General features: G+C 34.2%; 4 protein-coding genes, 1 long non-coding RNA gene and 1 pseudogene across 7 annotated transcripts; 1 reads left to right on the forward strand and 5 right to left on the reverse strand.

Annotated features, from left to right (window-relative positions):
- Positions 1 to 1125: 1125 nt before the first annotated feature.
- LOC117133589 (protease inhibitor HPI-like) lies at positions 1126 to 3582 on the reverse strand. Its single transcript, XM_033290126.1, has 2 exons — positions 2264 to 3582; positions 1126 to 1518 (listed from the first exon to the last, which is right to left on the reverse strand). The coding sequence occupies exons 1-2, from the start codon at positions 2280 to 2282 to the stop codon at positions 1325 to 1327; spliced, it is 213 nt and encodes a 70-aa protein (XP_033146017.1). The 5' UTR covers positions 2283 to 3582; the 3' UTR covers positions 1126 to 1324.
- On the reverse strand, positions 1219 to 7627 carry LOC117133588 (protease inhibitor HPI-like). The gene is made up of 3 exons (XM_033290125.1): positions 6312 to 7627; positions 3680 to 5566; positions 1219 to 1527 (listed from the first exon to the last, which is right to left on the reverse strand). The coding sequence occupies exons 1-2, from the start codon at positions 6328 to 6330 to the stop codon at positions 5373 to 5375; spliced, it is 213 nt and encodes a 70-aa protein (XP_033146016.1). The 5' UTR covers positions 6331 to 7627; the 3' UTR covers positions 1219 to 1527; positions 3680 to 5372.
- Positions 7628 to 9376: 1749 nt separating this feature from the next.
- On the forward strand, positions 9377 to 10252 carry LOC103865694. Its single transcript, XR_004457466.1, has 2 exons — positions 9377 to 9469; positions 9607 to 10252. It is a non-coding gene; the product is annotated as an uncharacterized LOC103865694 (long non-coding RNA).
- LOC103865693 (salt stress-induced hydrophobic peptide ESI3) lies at positions 10177 to 10617 on the reverse strand. The gene is made up of 2 exons (XM_009143522.3): positions 10477 to 10617; positions 10177 to 10389 (listed from the first exon to the last, which is right to left on the reverse strand). Exons 1-2 carry the CDS (start codon positions 10555 to 10557, stop codon positions 10306 to 10308), a joined length of 165 nt encoding a protein of 54 aa, XP_009141770.1. The 5' UTR covers positions 10558 to 10617; the 3' UTR covers positions 10177 to 10305.
- A 250-nt stretch (positions 10618 to 10867) lies between these two features.
- LOC103866003 lies at positions 10868 to 14051 on the reverse strand (annotated as a pseudogene).
- LOC103865695 (probable E3 ubiquitin-protein ligase BAH1-like) lies at positions 13844 to 16598 on the reverse strand. Of its 3 annotated transcripts, none has more exons than XM_009143525.2 (7): positions 15874 to 16598; positions 15575 to 15794; positions 15057 to 15301; positions 14725 to 14976; positions 14494 to 14631; positions 14334 to 14392; positions 13844 to 14208 (listed from the first exon to the last, which is right to left on the reverse strand). In XM_009143525.2, exons 2-7 carry the CDS (start codon positions 15774 to 15776, stop codon positions 14103 to 14105), a joined length of 1002 nt encoding a protein of 333 aa, XP_009141773.2. In that variant the 5' UTR covers positions 15777 to 15794; positions 15874 to 16598; the 3' UTR covers positions 13844 to 14102. The 3 variants fall into 3 exon arrangements, with proteins under 3 accessions (XP_009141773.2, XP_009141772.2, XP_033146015.1); XM_009143524.2 differs by having other exon boundaries at positions 15575 to 15800; XM_033290124.1 differs by having other exon boundaries at positions 15575 to 15776; positions 15874 to 16597.
- Positions 16599 to 18213: the final 1615 nt, after the last annotated feature.

An 18213-nucleotide genomic window follows, 5' to 3' on the forward strand; every position in this document is an offset into this window, starting at 1 on the left:
TTTTGAATAATTTCCTCATATTGACAATTAGATCAGAATTCAAAAGCGTAGAGAATACCAATGTAAGGACAATTATTAGACACCATTTTTCTTCCCTTTTTGTTTCTGTATATACCAGTGACAATGTTTGCTAGCTATGCTTGTTTTCCATAATCTGAGTCTAATTTATAGAACATGATGATATACCATAGCTGTTGTTTTAATCAATTTTTTGTTATTTAATTTGTTTCGCTACTACTACGTAGAATATCCGAGATTTTAAAAATATTTGTGATCCTAACTGCTGTTTTGATCAAAATAGACCATGACAAACGATGTCGTGATAAAAAAACCATACTCTTTTATGTAGTTAGGATCACAAATATTTTGGCTTTAGCTCCTTTTTTGCCGTCTGAAGTTTTTTTTTTTAAATGCACAAACTCTGTGCTTTCGACTCTTTTGCTGGTCTTGTGTTTGATAAGTGGATGTTATATGTTTTTTTTTTGTGATAATCAGGGCGAGTGATAAGTGCCAGAAAGAGAAGAGGAAAACTGTGAATGGTGAGTATTTGTTGTGGGTAGTGACAAAACATTAGGATTTGAGGATTACCTACCTGGAACCCTTGAAGCTGCATTCACTTCTTCACCTCTCCTTTTTCAAAGCTTTTATAACTCAAATACATTACTAGTTGTTGTTGGTACTCGACATGACAGAGAACTGATTGGGTCTTTTCAGTTGTGTTAGTTTGAACTTCGGTTATTTATTTCCAGTTTAGTTGGTTGTTATCGGAAGGTTCATGTTAGATATGATAACACACTATTTGAAAGAAGGAAGAAAGTTTTGTCATCAAAGCTTCTTTATGAATTTCAAAAACTCGAATGGTAAGACTTTTTTCTCATCACTTTGATCTCCACTGTTACAATTGTCCATATGCATCATTATGTATTAGAAACAATGTTGCATAAATATGAAAGAAAATCAGATTAATGACGAAATAATATAAAAAAGAATCATTTTTAGAGAATACCAAGGACTATTTTATCATAAAGATTTAGTTTTGTGAAACTTTTGAAAATATATAAATAAATTTTTAACTATATGAATATTTCATCATCAACATGGTATAAAATAAAAATTTGAAACAAATAGGTACTAAATAGGACATGAATTTTATTCACTTTCAACCATTACGTTATACAGAGATTTATTTATAATTTTGAACAACGGTAACCTTTCGGGTAACGAAAACCCAAATTATTCATGTAAACGAGAAATTACATATATAGTTTTATTTTACTGATACTAAATAGACATAATAACAGCGTGGTCGGTAAACAAGACAAGTCTAGCCGGTCGTAGGGACCTGGACGACGATACGGTTTCTATCAACCCTAACCCTGACCCGGTCGCACCTGAAGTCTCCAGTCACTGGAGTTCCATCCAAGATCACCATTGCATCGACTCTCGAGTTCTCTCTTTCTATCACGGAAGCCGCATGGTCTCCATTTGTTCCCAAAAGCTCTGGCCATGAGTTCTTCCCTGTACGCACTCAAAGCAACCACATTAGATATATAGATCGTCTAGTAATTTATTTGCATTTTAGAGATCAATAAGTCCATCTAAAGATTGATTTCCGTGGAACTAATTAAAACAATATGGTCCCTAGACCATGCCTGATGCCTCCCAGGTCATATTCGGTAAAAGTAACATTTTGAAGTTATAAATGAAACACCAACATGCATGGCGAGGCAAAAAAATCAGCATGGCTTGGCCATACAATATCTATATATTAACGGATTTTATAGAAGAGACTTCAAATTCATATTATCCTCAAGGTTTGTATCAGCTCCTACGACATTTATGATAAATTTAATTATTTTCTAGACGATTGAAAACAAAGAAATTTTGTTTAAACTTCTACTAATTAAGAAGCGAATAGACATGACGTCCATTTGAATTTGGCCAACTAGATTAATCGTTGGTAAATATTGCATGGAATTGGTTTCTACTATTTAGCAAGAAGAACAAGTAACGTTTTAGTTTCAATGCACGTGGTTTTGTCTATTGAGTTAGGTCGACCATTCCTTGTTACACGTGCATGGTGAGAAAGGTTAAAAGGGTAGGGTTAGTCTGCTCAACCTATAGACAATTAGGTTAGTATCAAAAGGAGATAAATCCAGAAATGATTTTCGACTTGATTTGAATGGGCCGGGAATAAGCAATATAAAAGAGAATTGATTTAAAGCCGTAACACTATCAAATTATATACAATAAGCAAAATTACCATCACATTCGGACGACATGTTGCTACCCCTTTTCTTATCTTTGTAGTGCTGTGATGTATTTGTTATGCTCGTCTTTAGGAATCTGAGTCCAATTTATAGAATCAGAGACGTCAATGTCAGTGTCGGTGTAGTAGGTGAGTGCTTGTGTATTCAAAGTCGAAAACCTTGACTAACGGGTTTGAAATACAGTCCTTTGACATTTATAAACCTATAAGCTTTGAAAGTTATACCGTTTTCTTAAAAATTGTCGATATATTTTATCAGTACTGGTAGAACCATATATTATATTGGATGGACAGTCACCGGTTCCTGATGCTAGCTTATCTTGATTAATGTTCTTACAAGTAATTTTATTTTGAAAATTTCTCTAAGCATATCCATCGACAACAAGTTAAAATTTCAAAAGCATAGATAATGTTGAAAGAAAAAGAATTAGGTGAAGAGAATATTCCCAATGCTGAATGGATTCTGTTTACATAGCTAAAGTTTATAATTTTGTAAATTTTCTCAGAAGAAACGCTTATACATTTTGAACATTTCTTTTAATCAATCATAAATCATTCATATAAATATATTCTCTAAAATCATCTTCCACAATATTTTTTCGTTCTTTCATCTCGATGAGCGCAGCAGGACTTGAGGATGATTTAACGTTTTAATTAACCCTCTGCTCACCCTAAGACTTAATACTAGAAGAATATTACATTATTGATTTTCATAGGATATCAGATCACTTGCTTTATAGATATAACTTTGGGACGTAAGTAATATTTGGTGAACGAACACCGAAATTACTTGGTTTACAGATATAACTGAGACATAAGTCATAAGTAATACTGAGTGAAACAAACACCCAAACTATTTAAGCAGGTGATGCAAACTACATTATTATCCTACCAACCAGCTACACATTGTCTACATTACATACTTAAGTCTATATTACACATAATGTTCGTATACAATTCTAGCCAGCGGTAGGGACTTGGACGACGATACGATTTCCATCAACACAAACCCTTACGCGGTCGCACCTGAGGTCTCCAGTCACTGGACTTCCATCCAAAATCACGACTACATTGACACCTGAATTCTCTCTTTTGATCACTGAATCCCGCATATAACATCAATGGTAGCCGTTAGCTGTTTTAAGGCACTACACATCAATATTTATCATATATGATGGTAAATGAAGCAACTAGATGATATTAGATATAACATCAATTGTTGATCCCAAGTAGTAAGTACCCAAAAGATTTTATTTGATTTGATCGGGTTAGAACAGATTCATTTTTATCGGATCGGATTCGGTTCGGGTTTTCGGGTTCGGTTTATTTGTCCAGCCCTTGTTACACGCGCATGGTGCAAAAGGAGCGGTTAGTCTGCTTAAGTAAAGCCGTAACAATTTAAAATTTTACCAGGACATTCGGACGACATTTTGCTTCCCCTTTCTACCTTTGCAGTGTTGTGATATATTTGATATGCCCGTCTTTAGGAATCCGAGTCCAATTTATAGAGTCGGTGTAGTCGGTGAACGCTTGCAGATTCAAAGTCGAAAACCTTGACTAACGGGTTTGAAATACACCCACCCCTTCGACATTTATAAACCTATGGATAAGCTTTGACAAGTTATACCGTTTTTCTTGAAATTTTTATAGTCGATATTCAAGCTTTGACAACGATAAAAATAGACCATCATCAGTACCAGTAGAACCATATATTATAATGGATGGAGAGTAACGGTTCCTGATGCTTATCTGGATTAATGTTTTTATAAGTAATTTTACTTTTGAATAATTTCCTCATATTGACAATTAGATCAGAATTCAAAAGCGTAGAGAATACCAATGTAAGGACAATTATTAGACACCATTTTTCTTCCCTTTTTGTTTCTGTATATACCAGTGACAATGTTTGCTAGCTATGCTTGTTTTCCATAATCTGAGTCTAATTTATAGAACATGATGATATACCATAGCTGTTGTTTTAATCAATTTTTTGTTATTTAATTTGTTTCGCTACTACTACGTAGAATATCCGAGATTTTAAAAATATTTGTGATCCTAACTGCTGTTTTGATCAAAATAGACCATGACAAACGATGTCGTGATAAAAAAACCATACTCTTTTATGTAGTTAGGATCACAAATATTTTGGCTTTAGCTCCTTTTTTGCCGTCTGAAGTTTTTTTTTTTAAATGCACAAACTCTGTGCTTTCGACTCTTTTGCTGGTCTTGTGTTTGATAAGTGGATGTTATATGTTTTTTTTTTGTGATAATCAGGGCGAGTGATAAGTGCCAGAAAGAGAAGAGGAAAACTGTGAATGGTGAGTATTTGTTGTGGGTAGTGACAAAACATTAGGATTTGAGGATTACCTACCTGGAACCCTTGAAGCTGCATTCACTTCTTCACCTCTCCTTTTTCAAAGCTTTTATAACTCAAATACATTACTAGTTGTTGTTGGTACTCGACATGACAGAGAACTGATTGGGTCTTTTCAGTTGTGTTAGTTTGAACTTCGGTTATTTATTTCCAGTTTAGTTGGTTGTTATCGGAAGGTTCATGTTAGATATGATAACACACTATTTGAAAGAAGGAAGAAAGTTTTGTCATCAAAGCTTCTTTATGAATTTCAAAAACTCGAATGGTAAGACTTTTTTCTCATCACTTTGATCTCCACTGTTACAATTGTCCATATGCATCATTATGTATTAGAAACAATGTTGCATAAATATGAAAGAAAATCAGATTAATGACGAAATAATATAAAAAAGAATCATTTTTAGAGAATACCAAGGACTATTTTATCATAAAGATTTAGTTTTGTGAAACTTTTGAAAATATATAAATAAATTTTTAACTATATGAATATTTCATCATCAACATGGTATAAAATAAAAATTTGAAACAAATAGGTACTAAATAGGACATGAATTTTATTCACTTTCAACCATTACGTTATACAGAGATTTATTTATAATTTTGAACAACGGTAACCTTTCGGGTAACGAAAACCCAAATTATTCATGTAAACGAGAAATTACATATATAGTTTTATTTTACTGATACTAAATAGACATAATAACAGCGTGGTCGGTAAACAAGACAAGTCTAGCCGGTCGTAGGGACCTGGACGACGATACGGTTTCTATCAACCCTAACCCTGACCCGGTCGCACCTGAAGTCTCCAGTCACTGGAGTTCCATCCAAGATCACCATTGCATCGACTCTCGAGTTCTCTCTTTCTATCACGGAAGCCGCATGGTCTCCATTTGTTCCCAAAAGCTCTGGCCATGAGTTCTTCCCTGTACGCACTCAAAGCAACCACATTAGATATATAGATCGTCTAGTAATTTATTTGCATTTTAGAGATCAATAAGTCCATCTAAAGATTGATTTCCGTGGAACTAATTAAAACAATATGGTCCCTAGACCATGCCTGATGCCTCCCAGGTCATATTCGGTAAAAGTAACATTTTGAAGTTATAAATGAAACACCAACATGCATGGCGAGGCAAAAAAATCAGCATGGCTTGGCCATACAATATCTATATATTAACGGATTTTATAGAAGAGACTTCAAATTCATATTATCCTCAAGGTTTGTATCAGCTCCTACGACATTTATGATAAATTTAATTATTTTCTAGACGATTGAAAACAAAGAAATTTTGTTTAAACTTCTACTAATTAAGAAGCGAATAGACATGACGTCCATTTGAATTTGGCCAACTAGATTAATCGTTGGTAAATATTGCATGGAATTGGTTTCTACTATTTAGCAAGAAGAACAAGTAACGTTTTAGTTTCAATGCACGTGGTTTTGTCTATTGAGTTAGGTCGACCATTCCTTGTTACACGTGCATGGTGAGAAAGGTTAAAAGGGTAGGGTTAGTCTGCTCAACCTATAGACAATTAGGTTAGTATCAAAAGGAGATAAATCCAGAAATGATTTTCGACTTGATTTGAATGGGCCGGGAATAAGCAATATAAAAGAGAATTGATTTAAAGCCGTAACACTATCAAATTATATACAATAAGCAAAATTACCATCACATTCGGACGACATGTTGCTACCCCTTTTCTTATCTTTGTAGTGCTGTGATGTATTTGTTATGCTCGTCTTTAGGAATCTGAGTCCAATTTATAGAATCAGAGACGTCAATGTCAGTGTCGGTGTAGTAGGTGAGTGCTTGTGTATTCAAAGTCGAAAACCTTGACTAACGGGTTTGAAATACAGTCCTTTGACATTTATAAACCTATAAGCTTTGAAAGTTATACCGTTTTCTTAAAAATTGTCGATATATTTTATCAGTACTGGTAGAACCATATATTATATTGGATGGACAGTCACCGGTTCCTGATGCTAGCTTATCTTGATTAATGTTCTTACAAGTAATTTTATTTTGAAAATTTCTCTAAGCATATCCATCGACAACAAGTTAAAATTTCAAAAGCATAGATAATGTTGAAAGAAAAAGAATTAGGTGAAGAGAATATTCCCAATGCTGAATGGATTCTGTTTACATAGCTAAAGTTTATAATTTTGTAAATTTTCTCAGAAGAAACGCTTATACATTTTGAACATTTCTTTTAATCAATCATAAATCATTCATATAAATATATTCTCTAAAATCATCTTCCACAATATTTTTTCGTTCTTTCATCTCGATGAGCGCAGCAGGACTTGAGGATGATTTAACGTTTTAATTAACCCTCTGCTCACCCTAAGACTTAATACTAGAAGAATATTACATTATTGATTTTCATAGGATATCAGATCACTTGCTTTATAGATATAACTTTGGGACGTAAGTAATATTTGGTGAACGAACACCGAAATTACTTGGTTTACAGATATAACTGAGACATAAGTCATAAGTAATACTGAGTGAAACAAACACCCAAACTATTTAAGCAGGTGATGCAAACTACATTATTATCCTACCAACCAGCTACACATTGTCTACATTACATACTTAAGTCTATATTACACATAATGTTCGTATACAATTCTAGCCAGCGGTAGGGACTTGGACGACGATACGATTTCCATCAACACAAACCCTTACGCGGTCGCACCTGAGGTCTCCAGTCACTGGACTTCCATCCAAAATCACGACTACATTGACACCTGAATTCTCTCTTTTGATCACTGAATCCCGCATATAACATCAATGGTAGCCGTTAGCTGTTTTAAGGCACTACACATCAATATTTATCATATATGATGGTAAATGAAGCAACTAGATGATATTAGATATAACATCAATTGTTGATCCCAAGTAGTAAGTACCCAAAAGATTTTATTTGATTTGATCGGGTTAGAACAGATTCATTTTTATCGGATCGGATTCGGTTCGGGTTTTCGGGTTCGGTTTATTTGTCCAGCCCTTGTTACACGCGCATGGTGCAAAAGGAGCGGTTAGTCTGCTTAAGTAAAGCCGTAACAATTTAAAATTTTACCAGGACATTCGGACGACATTTTGCTTCCCCTTTCTACCTTTGCAGTGTTGTGATATATTTGATATGCCCGTCTTTAGGAATCCGAGTCCAATTTATAGAGTCGGTGTAGTCGGTGAACGCTTGCAGATTCAAAGTCGAAAACCTTGACTAACGGGTTTGAAATACACCCACCCCTTCGACATTTATAAACCTATGGATAAGCTTTGACAAGTTATACCGTTTTTCTTGAAATTTTTATAGTCGATATTCAAGCTTTGACAACGATAAAAATAGACCATCATCAGTACCAGTAGAACCATATATTATAATGGATGGAGAGTAACGGTTCCTGATGCTTATCTGGATTAATGTTTTTATAAGTAATTTTACTTTTGAATAATTTCCTCATATTGACAATTAGATCAGAATTCAAAAGCGTAGAGAATACCAATGTAAGGACAATTATTAGACACCATTTTTCTTCCCTTTTTGTTTCTGTATATACCAGTGACAATGTTTGCTAGCTATGCTTGTTTTCCATAATCTGAGTCTAATTTATAGAACATGATGATATACCATAGCTGTTGTTTTAATCAATTTTTTGTTATTTAATTTGTTTCGCTACTACTACGTAGAATATCCGAGATTTTAAAAATATTTGTGATCCTAACTGCTGTTTTGATCAAAATAGACCATGACAAACGATGTCGTGATAAAAAAACCATACTCTTTTATGTAGTTAGGATCACAAATATTTTGGCTTTAGCTCCTTTTTTGCCGTCTGAAGTTTTTTTTTTTAAATGCACAAACTCTGTGCTTTCGACTCTTTTGCTGGTCTTGTGTTTGATAAGTGGATGTTATATGTTTTTTTTTTGTGATAATCAGGGCGAGTGATAAGTGCCAGAAAGAGAAGAGGAAAACTGTGAATGGTGAGTATTTGTTGTGGGTAGTGACAAAACATTAGGATTTGAGGATTACCTACCTGGAACCCTTGAAGCTGCATTCACTTCTTCACCTCTCCTTTTTCAAAGCTTTTATAACTCAAATACATTACTAGTTGTTGTTGGTACTCGACATGACAGAGAACTGATTGGGTCTTTTCAGTTGTGTTAGTTTGAACTTCGGTTATTTATTTCCAGTTTAGTTGGTTGTTATCGGAAGGTTCATGTTAGATATGATAACACACTATTTGAAAGAAGGAAGAAAGTTTTGTCATCAAAGCTTCTTTATGAATTTCAAAAACTCGAATGGTAAGACTTTTTTCTCATCACTTTGATCTCCACTGTTACAATTGTCCATATGCATCATTATGTATTAGAAACAATGTTGCATAAATTACATTTAAGGCAGTTGATTTTTTTTAAATATACTGAAGAATATTATCCAAAATCAACTGAGTAATTAAAAGCTTAAATAACGGCAAAACATTTTTTTCTGTCCTTAAATTCTCTTAGGGAAGTCCTCTTTGCACGCCTCAACCGCAACCAAAAGTGTATCATCCTTCATCTTCAATCTCCAAATCTTGGACTCCTCCTCGTCAAGCTAAACCTGAGAAGAAACTTGTTGCGACTGAACTCTGTGGGAACATGATTTCATTCTTCATATTCTCTTCAGGAGGGGAAAGATCAATGGCCTCAAAAAGTTTTACATCTTCTTGTTTGATTTTGAAGGGAGAAGCAAGGTAAACACGCAAAAAAAATAATGGGTTTTGACGAGATCTGGATCAAAATCTATCACGAAGTCATTGTATTCAGGATATACAGGTAAGAATACGACATCATCAGCATCATCTGGTTTGAGGTTACCTTCGACTCGGTATGCTTCGAAAGAAAATATGTTTATACAAAAGTTAGCCAGTATATCCTGTGGTGATGAAGGAGAAGCTAACTTAATGTTACAGCAGGAGAAAGACGGAGATAAAGAGAAATACAAACCTCAAATGCTGCAAAGAGAAGTAGAAGATACAAGTCGAGACTTGGGAACACGAGAAAGTGAAACGTGTAATAATGATATGTTTTGGTATTGAGTGAGTTGCAAGGAATCGGGGGCATTAGACTACTGAGTCAGTGTTTCTTGTAGGGGATATAAGTCAAAAGTTGCAGGCGGTGATTTGTTACGAATATTTTATCTAAGGAAAATGACAAATTTTTTGTAATTAAAGCTTAAAATTACGATATATAAGTTGCTGTAAAAAGTAATAACATCTTTAAATTATTGATAAGGATTTCAAGTTGGCCTGGAATTAAATCTTTTCACATTCTCTTGTTACTTCAGTTGTTAGCAAATCTTTGCTATGTACACTGCCACTACTTGTACATTTTGTACATTATAGGGAATTAGAGCATACAATTGGCTATTATATGATTAAATCAAATCGAGAAATGTTAAGAATAAGATTTGCTAGACCAATCCGAAGCTCATAACAGTAGATACTTTGCAGATCTTATAAGAAAAAGCCATAACAAAAAGAAAGAGAGAGAAGGAAAACAATAGAATTTATTATTTAGGGAGAAGGCAAGAGGTTTTATTACAAGAGTGATGAGAAACAGCAAAGGCTAACTCATATGAAAACTGTACACGAAGATAATTCATTTGGTGATCATACCACAAGAACGTAGATAGCATAAATGATCCCAGGGATGTAACCCAACACAGTCAACAACAAACATATCCAGAACTCTACCTACATTCATTAGATCATTTAGTAATTAATTACGAGAAACAAGATAGTAATTAAACTAATGAGTGCAATTAGAATATTACTGCTTACCCCACAACCATATCGGAGGAAAACGCCGACGGGAGGGAGAAGAATCGCTAGAATCACTTCCAGGAAAGTCTCTGAGCCCATTTGTTTTTTGGATTCTTGAAGAAGAAAAGGAGAGAGAAGGGTTGATTAGGAAGAAGTGAAGGTCAGTAAATAAAGAGATGGTTATTTGACACGTGTGGTTCTTGCAGTGTATCATGTACCACGTGTGATGTTTTGGAGATGCACCCATAACAATGTGGCCTATATATGTGTTGCGACCTTTTCCAGTTGAAACTAAAAGACAGAACACGTCAAAGTATCTGCTTACTTCGTAGCTGCTTTCACTACTTAGACGGGATCTTAAAGATAACATTTATTATTTTCAATGTCAAAAATAAGAGGAGATTCTTTATTTATTTGACCTAGAAGAGGTATTATTTTTTTTTAAGTATGAATGGTAGCTTCTTATGCTTAACTCCAGTCTGTTAATTATTATCGGTTCACTATGTAAAATGGGTGTTGATTATACTGTATGTATAATTATATTCTAGTCGCTTCAAAGAGAACCGTTAATTTGGAATGTTCTTGAGAGTGAGCCAAACATAGCCGGGCAGAAAAATGGTTTCCAAAGAACTCCAAGGTGGGACAAACATTAGACAGTCGTTGTCTCGTTGACATGCCATAACCTTTGTTGGATCACTCAATTCCGAGTTGGTTCATCATGTTTTCACTTCAATAACTTTGTCATAGTAACAAAAATTTCCAAATTTTCTTTGTCTGGCATGAAAACATGCAACAGCAACAAAATTTTAAAACTTATGTATTATAATTTGATTGTAACATAGTGAACATTATACGTTAAAGATTTTCTAGAGTAGATTTACATAAATTACATTGACCTACTAAGAATATAACACAGAAAATGAATATGAAATTTCTATAGATTTCTCCTAGTTAACTCGTGGGAGAATAAGAAATATGAAAGAAGGAAGAATCTGCTGAAGAAAACTAATGCTAAACCCATACATATATCCACAAATAGTTATGCTTAAATCAAATTAAAAAGCTTATAAAAATGGTGGAAATTGAGATGTTTTTTTTTTTCTTCAACTCACCACTAAACCCATTTTGCCAAATCCAGTGTCTTGCATCATCTCCACGAACTCACTGTAGTCTATTCTTCCATCCTGACCAAAAACCAACACACACATTCAATTATGGAACCATTTAAACAACAAAGGTGGTTCTAAGTGATTACTGAAAGCAAGACCAAATCTTTTACTTACATTATCTTTATCAACTTCACTTAAAATGTCGTCAAGATGAACATCCGCTAAGCCGAATTGCTTGCAAGCTTGCTGGAGCTCGTCTCTAGTTATATAACCACTTCCATCTTGATCAAATTAAGAGAAAGCAGTGAACATATGGTCTTCTTTCTCTATTTTGTTTATTTGCACCATCGCTGCTATAAACTCTCCATAGTCTATAGTACCACTATTATCTATATCCGCCTGAAAATGTATTCTCCATATTATTTGATAGTTTTGTACATCATATAGTCTAAGGCGAGTAGAGCTTACTGCTTGCATTAGTCATAATATTTCTGAATCTTTAAGGTTAGCGCCAATTCTGTCTAAGCCTTTCTTGAGTTCTTCTAGAGTGATGTGTCCACTATTGTCTGCATCTATCATCTTAAACATTTCTTTCAATCCTGCTATCTCCTCCTCTGACAAACTTTCTGCTATCACCTGATCAGTATAAACATCACAAGAAGTCAAGTCAAGCAAGGTTGGCTCTGAGATTTTGAAGCCTTAAAACAATTTAGTAAGAATTTAGGCAAAACAAATTCTGACAATTTGGAGGCTTATATTCATATATATTATATCAAAAAAAAATTGGGGGTCAAAAGCTAATGTTTCACTTGGTTATACCAAAATCGGCTCTGACGTCAAGATAAACTGGTAAAAATATTAAGTCCTGGCATATAGAAATGTTATCAGTTGTTCACCTTGACAGCAATTTTATTGAGCCTGTTCATGGCTGAAAACAGTGTCAAACGAGTGAGGAAAGCAGAATCAAGAGGTGTATCAAGAGCCACACCATCCACTCTGGCCCAAGGATGACCTGCAACATAATTATCATTACAGTATCTATGTGCTAATTAACAAGGATAGGTTTTAGACAAGATCGGATGAAACATTTGTCTTAGCCCCCAACTTTTAAAAAGGTGTTATACATTGGTACTGTGACCTCCAAATTATCGATTTTTATTTCTATTAATATACAAAATTTATAGTCCCCAAAATCTTAAGTCCAGCTTCTGGTGCTAACACTTTTTGATTCAAAAGGGAAAATGAAACTTATTCAGAAAGAAAGAACACTAACAGAGAACTTCATGAGCTTTCATTCGTTTCTTAGGGTCTCTGATCAGCATCCTACGGATCAAATCTTTTGCGCTTTCTGATACACTAGGCCATGGTTCTGATACAAAGTCAAGGCCACCTTTCAAAACTTGCTCAAAGATGCCTTGTTCCATTTCTGACATATCATAACAGTTCAATCAGTATATAGTACCATTTGAAAATACTTCAAGCATGAATCAAACTCTCTTACCATCCCAAAACGGAGGGACACCACTTAGTAAGATGTATATAATAACCCCAGCACTCCAAACATCACACTAATGACTATAACGCTTCTTCTAAACTTCTGGAGCCACATAATAAGGGTTCCCAACTACATCAGTGAATGTTTCTCCTGTTATGACAAAGAATCAGACACGTGAGATTTAGATACTAAACCTAAAGGAAGAGCTCTCCACCTGCACAAATCTCCATCACGACATGAACTGCTACTGCGTCTTCATACGCGCCAACGATCTGAATCACGTTAGGGTGTCCAGACAAGTGATGCATTATCTGAATCTCTCTTCTAATGTCTTCAACGTCCTCAGGGGTCGTCAGTTTCCTCTTGGCGATCGGTTTGCAAGCGAGTTCTTGACCTGACTTCTTGTCCACGCAAAAGAAACGTGGTCCCGAATTTTCCTTGACCTAACTTCCTCCCCACGCTATAGATTTCCTTGAGATTCTCTGTTTTTCTCCCGAGCACTGAGTCTATCTGTAGACCCGCGTTCGCCATGCGTTTCATGTGCGCCTATTTCTTCGGCTTCACGTCACTTTTTGGTGCTTCTTCGCTGGCCATTTTCACCGGAGGAGGTGGTGTTCTAGGAGTTTGTACCGCCGGTGGAGCTGGATCCAAGGCGGAAGAAGCGTCGTTGTCTGGTTTGGTATACTCTCTCTTGCCGTTTAAGTTTGGTTCGTTTTTTTTGTCCTAATCTTTTCTTATTTACAGCACTGTAAACTCGAAATTTGGTACAAATGTCAAAAGTAAACTCCAAAAAACTCAACACTTATATGTAAAAGTTATTCATGTTTGGTTAATTTATTAGTAATAAATTATCATAAAGTATATCTAATAACATCATAAAAAAATCAAATACAACTTCATTTAAGTCTTATCAAAGGGAAAAAAAAACTTCAAACTATAATTAACGTCTTTAGAAGAATAATTTTCTTATCTCTTTTTCTCATCACCATTTTTTTATAATTAACTTTTGAATATGTTATGATTATTGTGGAAGTAAACAACTAGAAACCAATCATTTGCATCGTCTGCTCGTTCCAAAACATCTTCGACTGCTTCACCATCTCAGATCGTTCCCCCATCATCCTCTCCTTCCAATACTCTTTGCTTCTATAAAAATATTATATACAGAGAACACAAATTTGTCAATACTTTGCATATTAATTAATAGAAACTAATACTGTCATTTGTTTAGTTACTGGTTTGGAGCTATCTAAATTAGAGATTTGTCTCACCGTATCTTTAACAGAAGGTGGAGCTCGATCATGTGAACCGCTTCCGCATAAACTCCAACCTGCATACCACATGTAACAATCAATTTCTAAGTATAGATAATGGAAACAAAAGCTTGAGAGAAGAAAATGTTTAATGTTGGAAGAATATATATTAACAAACCTCTCTGCATATAGGACATTTGGAACATTGTGGGGCTGCCTTAACGCCTTGGAAAATCATTACAGAAGCAGACGAGCATGCACACGCTTTACAATATATGTGACCGCACTTCAAAGCATAGGGATTGAAAACCGTTTCCTGCCAAATCAATCCACAAAAATATATTTATGATTCAGCTCAAAGTGAGAAAATGATTCAAACATGTAAAACTATTATTATTTTCTTTGTTACCAGACATATTGCGCAAACTAGATCAAACTCAAGCTCTATTGAGTTAGGCAGCATGAGTTTCATCACTGGTTGATCTTCGTTTAGATTTTCACATGAGACGCGGCCAAAAGAGTTCTTGAAGTTTCCAACTTTTTCAAGACCAGAGTTGAGATAAAAGGCTCCAAGTTCTATAAGCCAGGGTGAGTGCAAGAGCTCTATGCGCTCTGCTCGCATTTTCAACTTAAAATTCTTCCCATTCTCTGAGCCATGCACCTGAAAAATCATTTTAAACCTGTTTCACGATCATGTCTTTTTTCTAAAATACATTTTTTCATTTATGCAATAATGGTAACCTTGTCATATTTCTTTAGGATTTTACGGATGGCGATAGCATTCATTGTTATGTATTGAATCAAGATATGACCCTCATGGATTAAAGCTTGTTTTTCGTCCGTGAAGCATCTGCGTAGACGCATCATGTATCTTTGCATCCCAGTGGCTACATGAAGATGGAGAAGATGCCTGACTCTTGACTTGAAGCATCCTGCTATGTCGTAAGCTTCCTTCATCAGTTCCTCAAAGAACATCTGATCACACCCTGAATTGGAACATATCACCTTTTACATCAACCATGCACCCAAATAATTATAGGAAAAAAACACTCGACACTAAGACTAGATAAGAGTGGAAACAACCCATCATAAACCTTGATCTATATTAATATGCAATATATTTTAAAATATTTAAATCATACGCTTCCATTTCCATTATCGTAGAGTATTCTAACAGACTAGATATGAGTGAAAACAACCCATTATAAATTGTTTTTTTTTACGATAAGAGAGGGCAAAGAGAGAGAAGTTATACATACAAGGACAAGATTGGTATTGGCATGAATCAGACAAAGAGGTAGCCGATGAGATGATGTGTTCATCATCAGATCTTGTGGAGTTACATGTCTTGCATTTCTTTAGTACTTTCTTGAGTTTCTTATATTCAACATAACGACATTTTTCTAGGAACCACTCCTCTTCTCCATGTAGATATTCCGTGAACGTCTCTCCAAACTTCATCTTCTCAATACAAATTAACTATTGCTTAAAAGGATTAAGAAAAAAATCGTCACGAGAAAAGGAGATCTAGATATGTCGAAGCCAGTTAATTAATTACCTTTTGTCACGTTAAAAGAAGAGATATTTTCGGGTGATTAATTACAACACCAGAGTCATGAAAAGATCGAGAGGCTAGCTGGCTGAGGAAGACAAAAGCTCTTCCGATTAAAGTCACTTTGAAATTCATTGCCATTGGACTTCCTATTATTAGGGTCTTTTTACGCCTTTTCAATGTTATTTTTAGGGTTTTGTTATACGACAAATCGAAAAGCAAAGTTGCTCTGGTTACCACATCAATAGTTTCGTTTTAAACGGCATGCCAATTACGTGTGAGAAAATGGAGTGATCTAGATTGGAGGAGGAAAGAGAGAGACATAAATGGGAGGTCGAATAAGAACATGACACGGTCACATAAGGATTTTTAACACTTATAAAAACCGGTTCTTGCTATTTTATCCTTTTCCCAGTGTTTTGAAACCCGACCCGAACCCGCAGTTGAACCGGTAAATCCGGTGACCCAGAAAAAATTTGCTTTGGGGTTTTGTGAAAAATTCAATATTTAGAAACCCGCAAAAATCCAGTAAAACCCGGAACCCGATGCCGGTTCAACCACAGGTTCAACCAATAAATATTTTTTACTTCATTTTTTTTAAGTTTTTAATTATATTTTATATTCTAAGTTTCCAATTATGAAGTTAGGTGCTGACAAAAAAAAATTAGGTTTTTCTTTTTCTGTTTTATATATGTGATTTATAGATTTTGATGAAGATTTCACTATGCCACATGAAGAAAATGAAATGAACGATGGTAGAGATTTTTATGTCTTGATTTTTTTAGATGTCATAACTCTTACCTTGTTCGAGAAAATTTTAAATAGTCTAAACTATTTTTTGATATTTTGTATGTCAAATGAAAATAAAAATATAAAAACTAAAGTTAAGTATTTTCTAAATGTTTTTACACATAAAATATATACATATCCAAACTATTATTTTAAGTTTTAAAAAAAATTTAGAAAATATTGAAATTTTGTTTCTATATTTTTATTTATATAGCTGATATATTATTATATAATAAAATTAATTCATTTATTAATTTGCGGTTCATCCATGGTTCACCCACAGTCGACCCAGTGACCCAGCAATCCGGTAAGTCGTCCGGTTCAATGTCCGGGTCGGGTTTAAAAACATTGCCTTTTCCATTTTCTTTTTTCTTTTTTTCTTTAGAACCTGCCTTAAAAGACACCAATGGAGGTTGTCTTAATGCTCTAAGCCTCTAACGAATTGCATGTGCACAATATTGTCCAATTTGTTTACTCGGTGTTAACGGATCCAAACATGATATTTTACTGAGGACATATAACTTTTAAGATTAATTAATTACCTATTAATATCGAGTCTCTGAATTTTATTTGAGTTAATAAATCTTCTTGTTATTTCTTAAAGTATTAAAGGAGAGATCAATTCCATTGATATTTCCCAGTTTCATTTGTGTCCAACCGTTTTCTATCACACATTCAAACATTAGTGATATATTTTGGTTTTAAATGGTGACACTAAAATTTTATTTATTTCAAACATTCTTGGCTAAATAGTTATAAATTATTAAGAACATAAATATATTTTAATCATTTTATTCATTGAAGTAAATATGTAAAAATAACATAATTTATGAAAAGGGGGGAGTATAGTGTATTTATTGTGAAGAAACATTGTTTTTAATACCATACTGGTGGCTAGTCGACACATTAGAATTCTCAAAAACAAAAGTTAATGATGTCAAATATTCAATTTTGTCCCACTACAGACTAAAGTTTTGCTATTGTTAGTTGATGAAGTCCAAGCATGCGTTTCTCAAGAACAAAAGTTAATTTTGTCAAATATTCTCAAAAAAAAAAAACTTTCTCAAAAAAAAGTTAATTTTGTCAAATATTCAATTTTGTCGCACTAAAGTTTTGCCACTTGATGAAGTTTAAGAATGCCTTTCTACTGTGAACCCACGTACTGGTATACTTAACATGATAGAAAGAAAATTCAACAAGAGTATAAATGAAGTTTCAAGGAAAGCAATATTCCAAGTCTTTTTCACTTTGCTGTAACAACATGTCTTTCTATATAAAACTGTAAAAATATTGAGGCTATGAGATGTTTGGAAGAATCATGAAGCCTCCACTTTACTTTTATTTATGTTAAACGAACCTTTTCTTTAAACAATGGCCTTTGGTATTGGAAGTTCCACTAATAACAAAATAAATAGATAGATAATAAAAACAAAATTGGGCTTTTCTTTATTCCCCTGCAATCACATGGATGCCAACATGAGCGGGTTTCGGACTTTGGAATCATGGGAGGCTAAAAGATCATATTTAATACTAAGTTTCAATGATGACATTACATTT

Source organism: Brassica rapa, chromosome A04 (genome assembly GCF_000309985.2).
Source record: "Brassica rapa cultivar Chiifu-401-42 chromosome A04, CAAS_Brap_v3.01, whole genome shotgun sequence".
NCBI lineage: Eukaryota > Viridiplantae > Streptophyta > Magnoliopsida > Brassicales > Brassicaceae > Brassica > Brassica rapa.

Bases quoted from the DNA above. Each gene is read 5' to 3' on its own strand.
- LOC103865695 (XM_009143525.2), bottom strand. From the start codon at position 15,776: ATGAAGTTTGGAGAGACGTTCACGGAATATCTACATGGAGAAGAGGAG. The intron at 15,302-15,574 runs GTATGTATAACT...GTTCCAATTCAG, and splicing joins CCAATACCAATCTTGTCCTT to GGTGTGATCAGATGTTCTTT. The intron at 14,977-15,056 runs GTTACCATTATT...ATGATTTTTCAG, and splicing joins TCCTAAAGAAATATGACAAG to GTGCATGGCTCAGAGAATGG.
- LOC103865693 (XM_009143522.3), bottom strand. From the start codon at position 10,557: ATGGGCTCAGAGACTTTCCTGGAAGTGATTCTAGCGATTCTTCTCCCT. The intron at 10,390-10,476 runs GTAAGCAGTAAT...TAATGAATGTAG, and splicing joins TCCTCCGATATGGTTGTGGG to GTAGAGTTCTGGATATGTTT.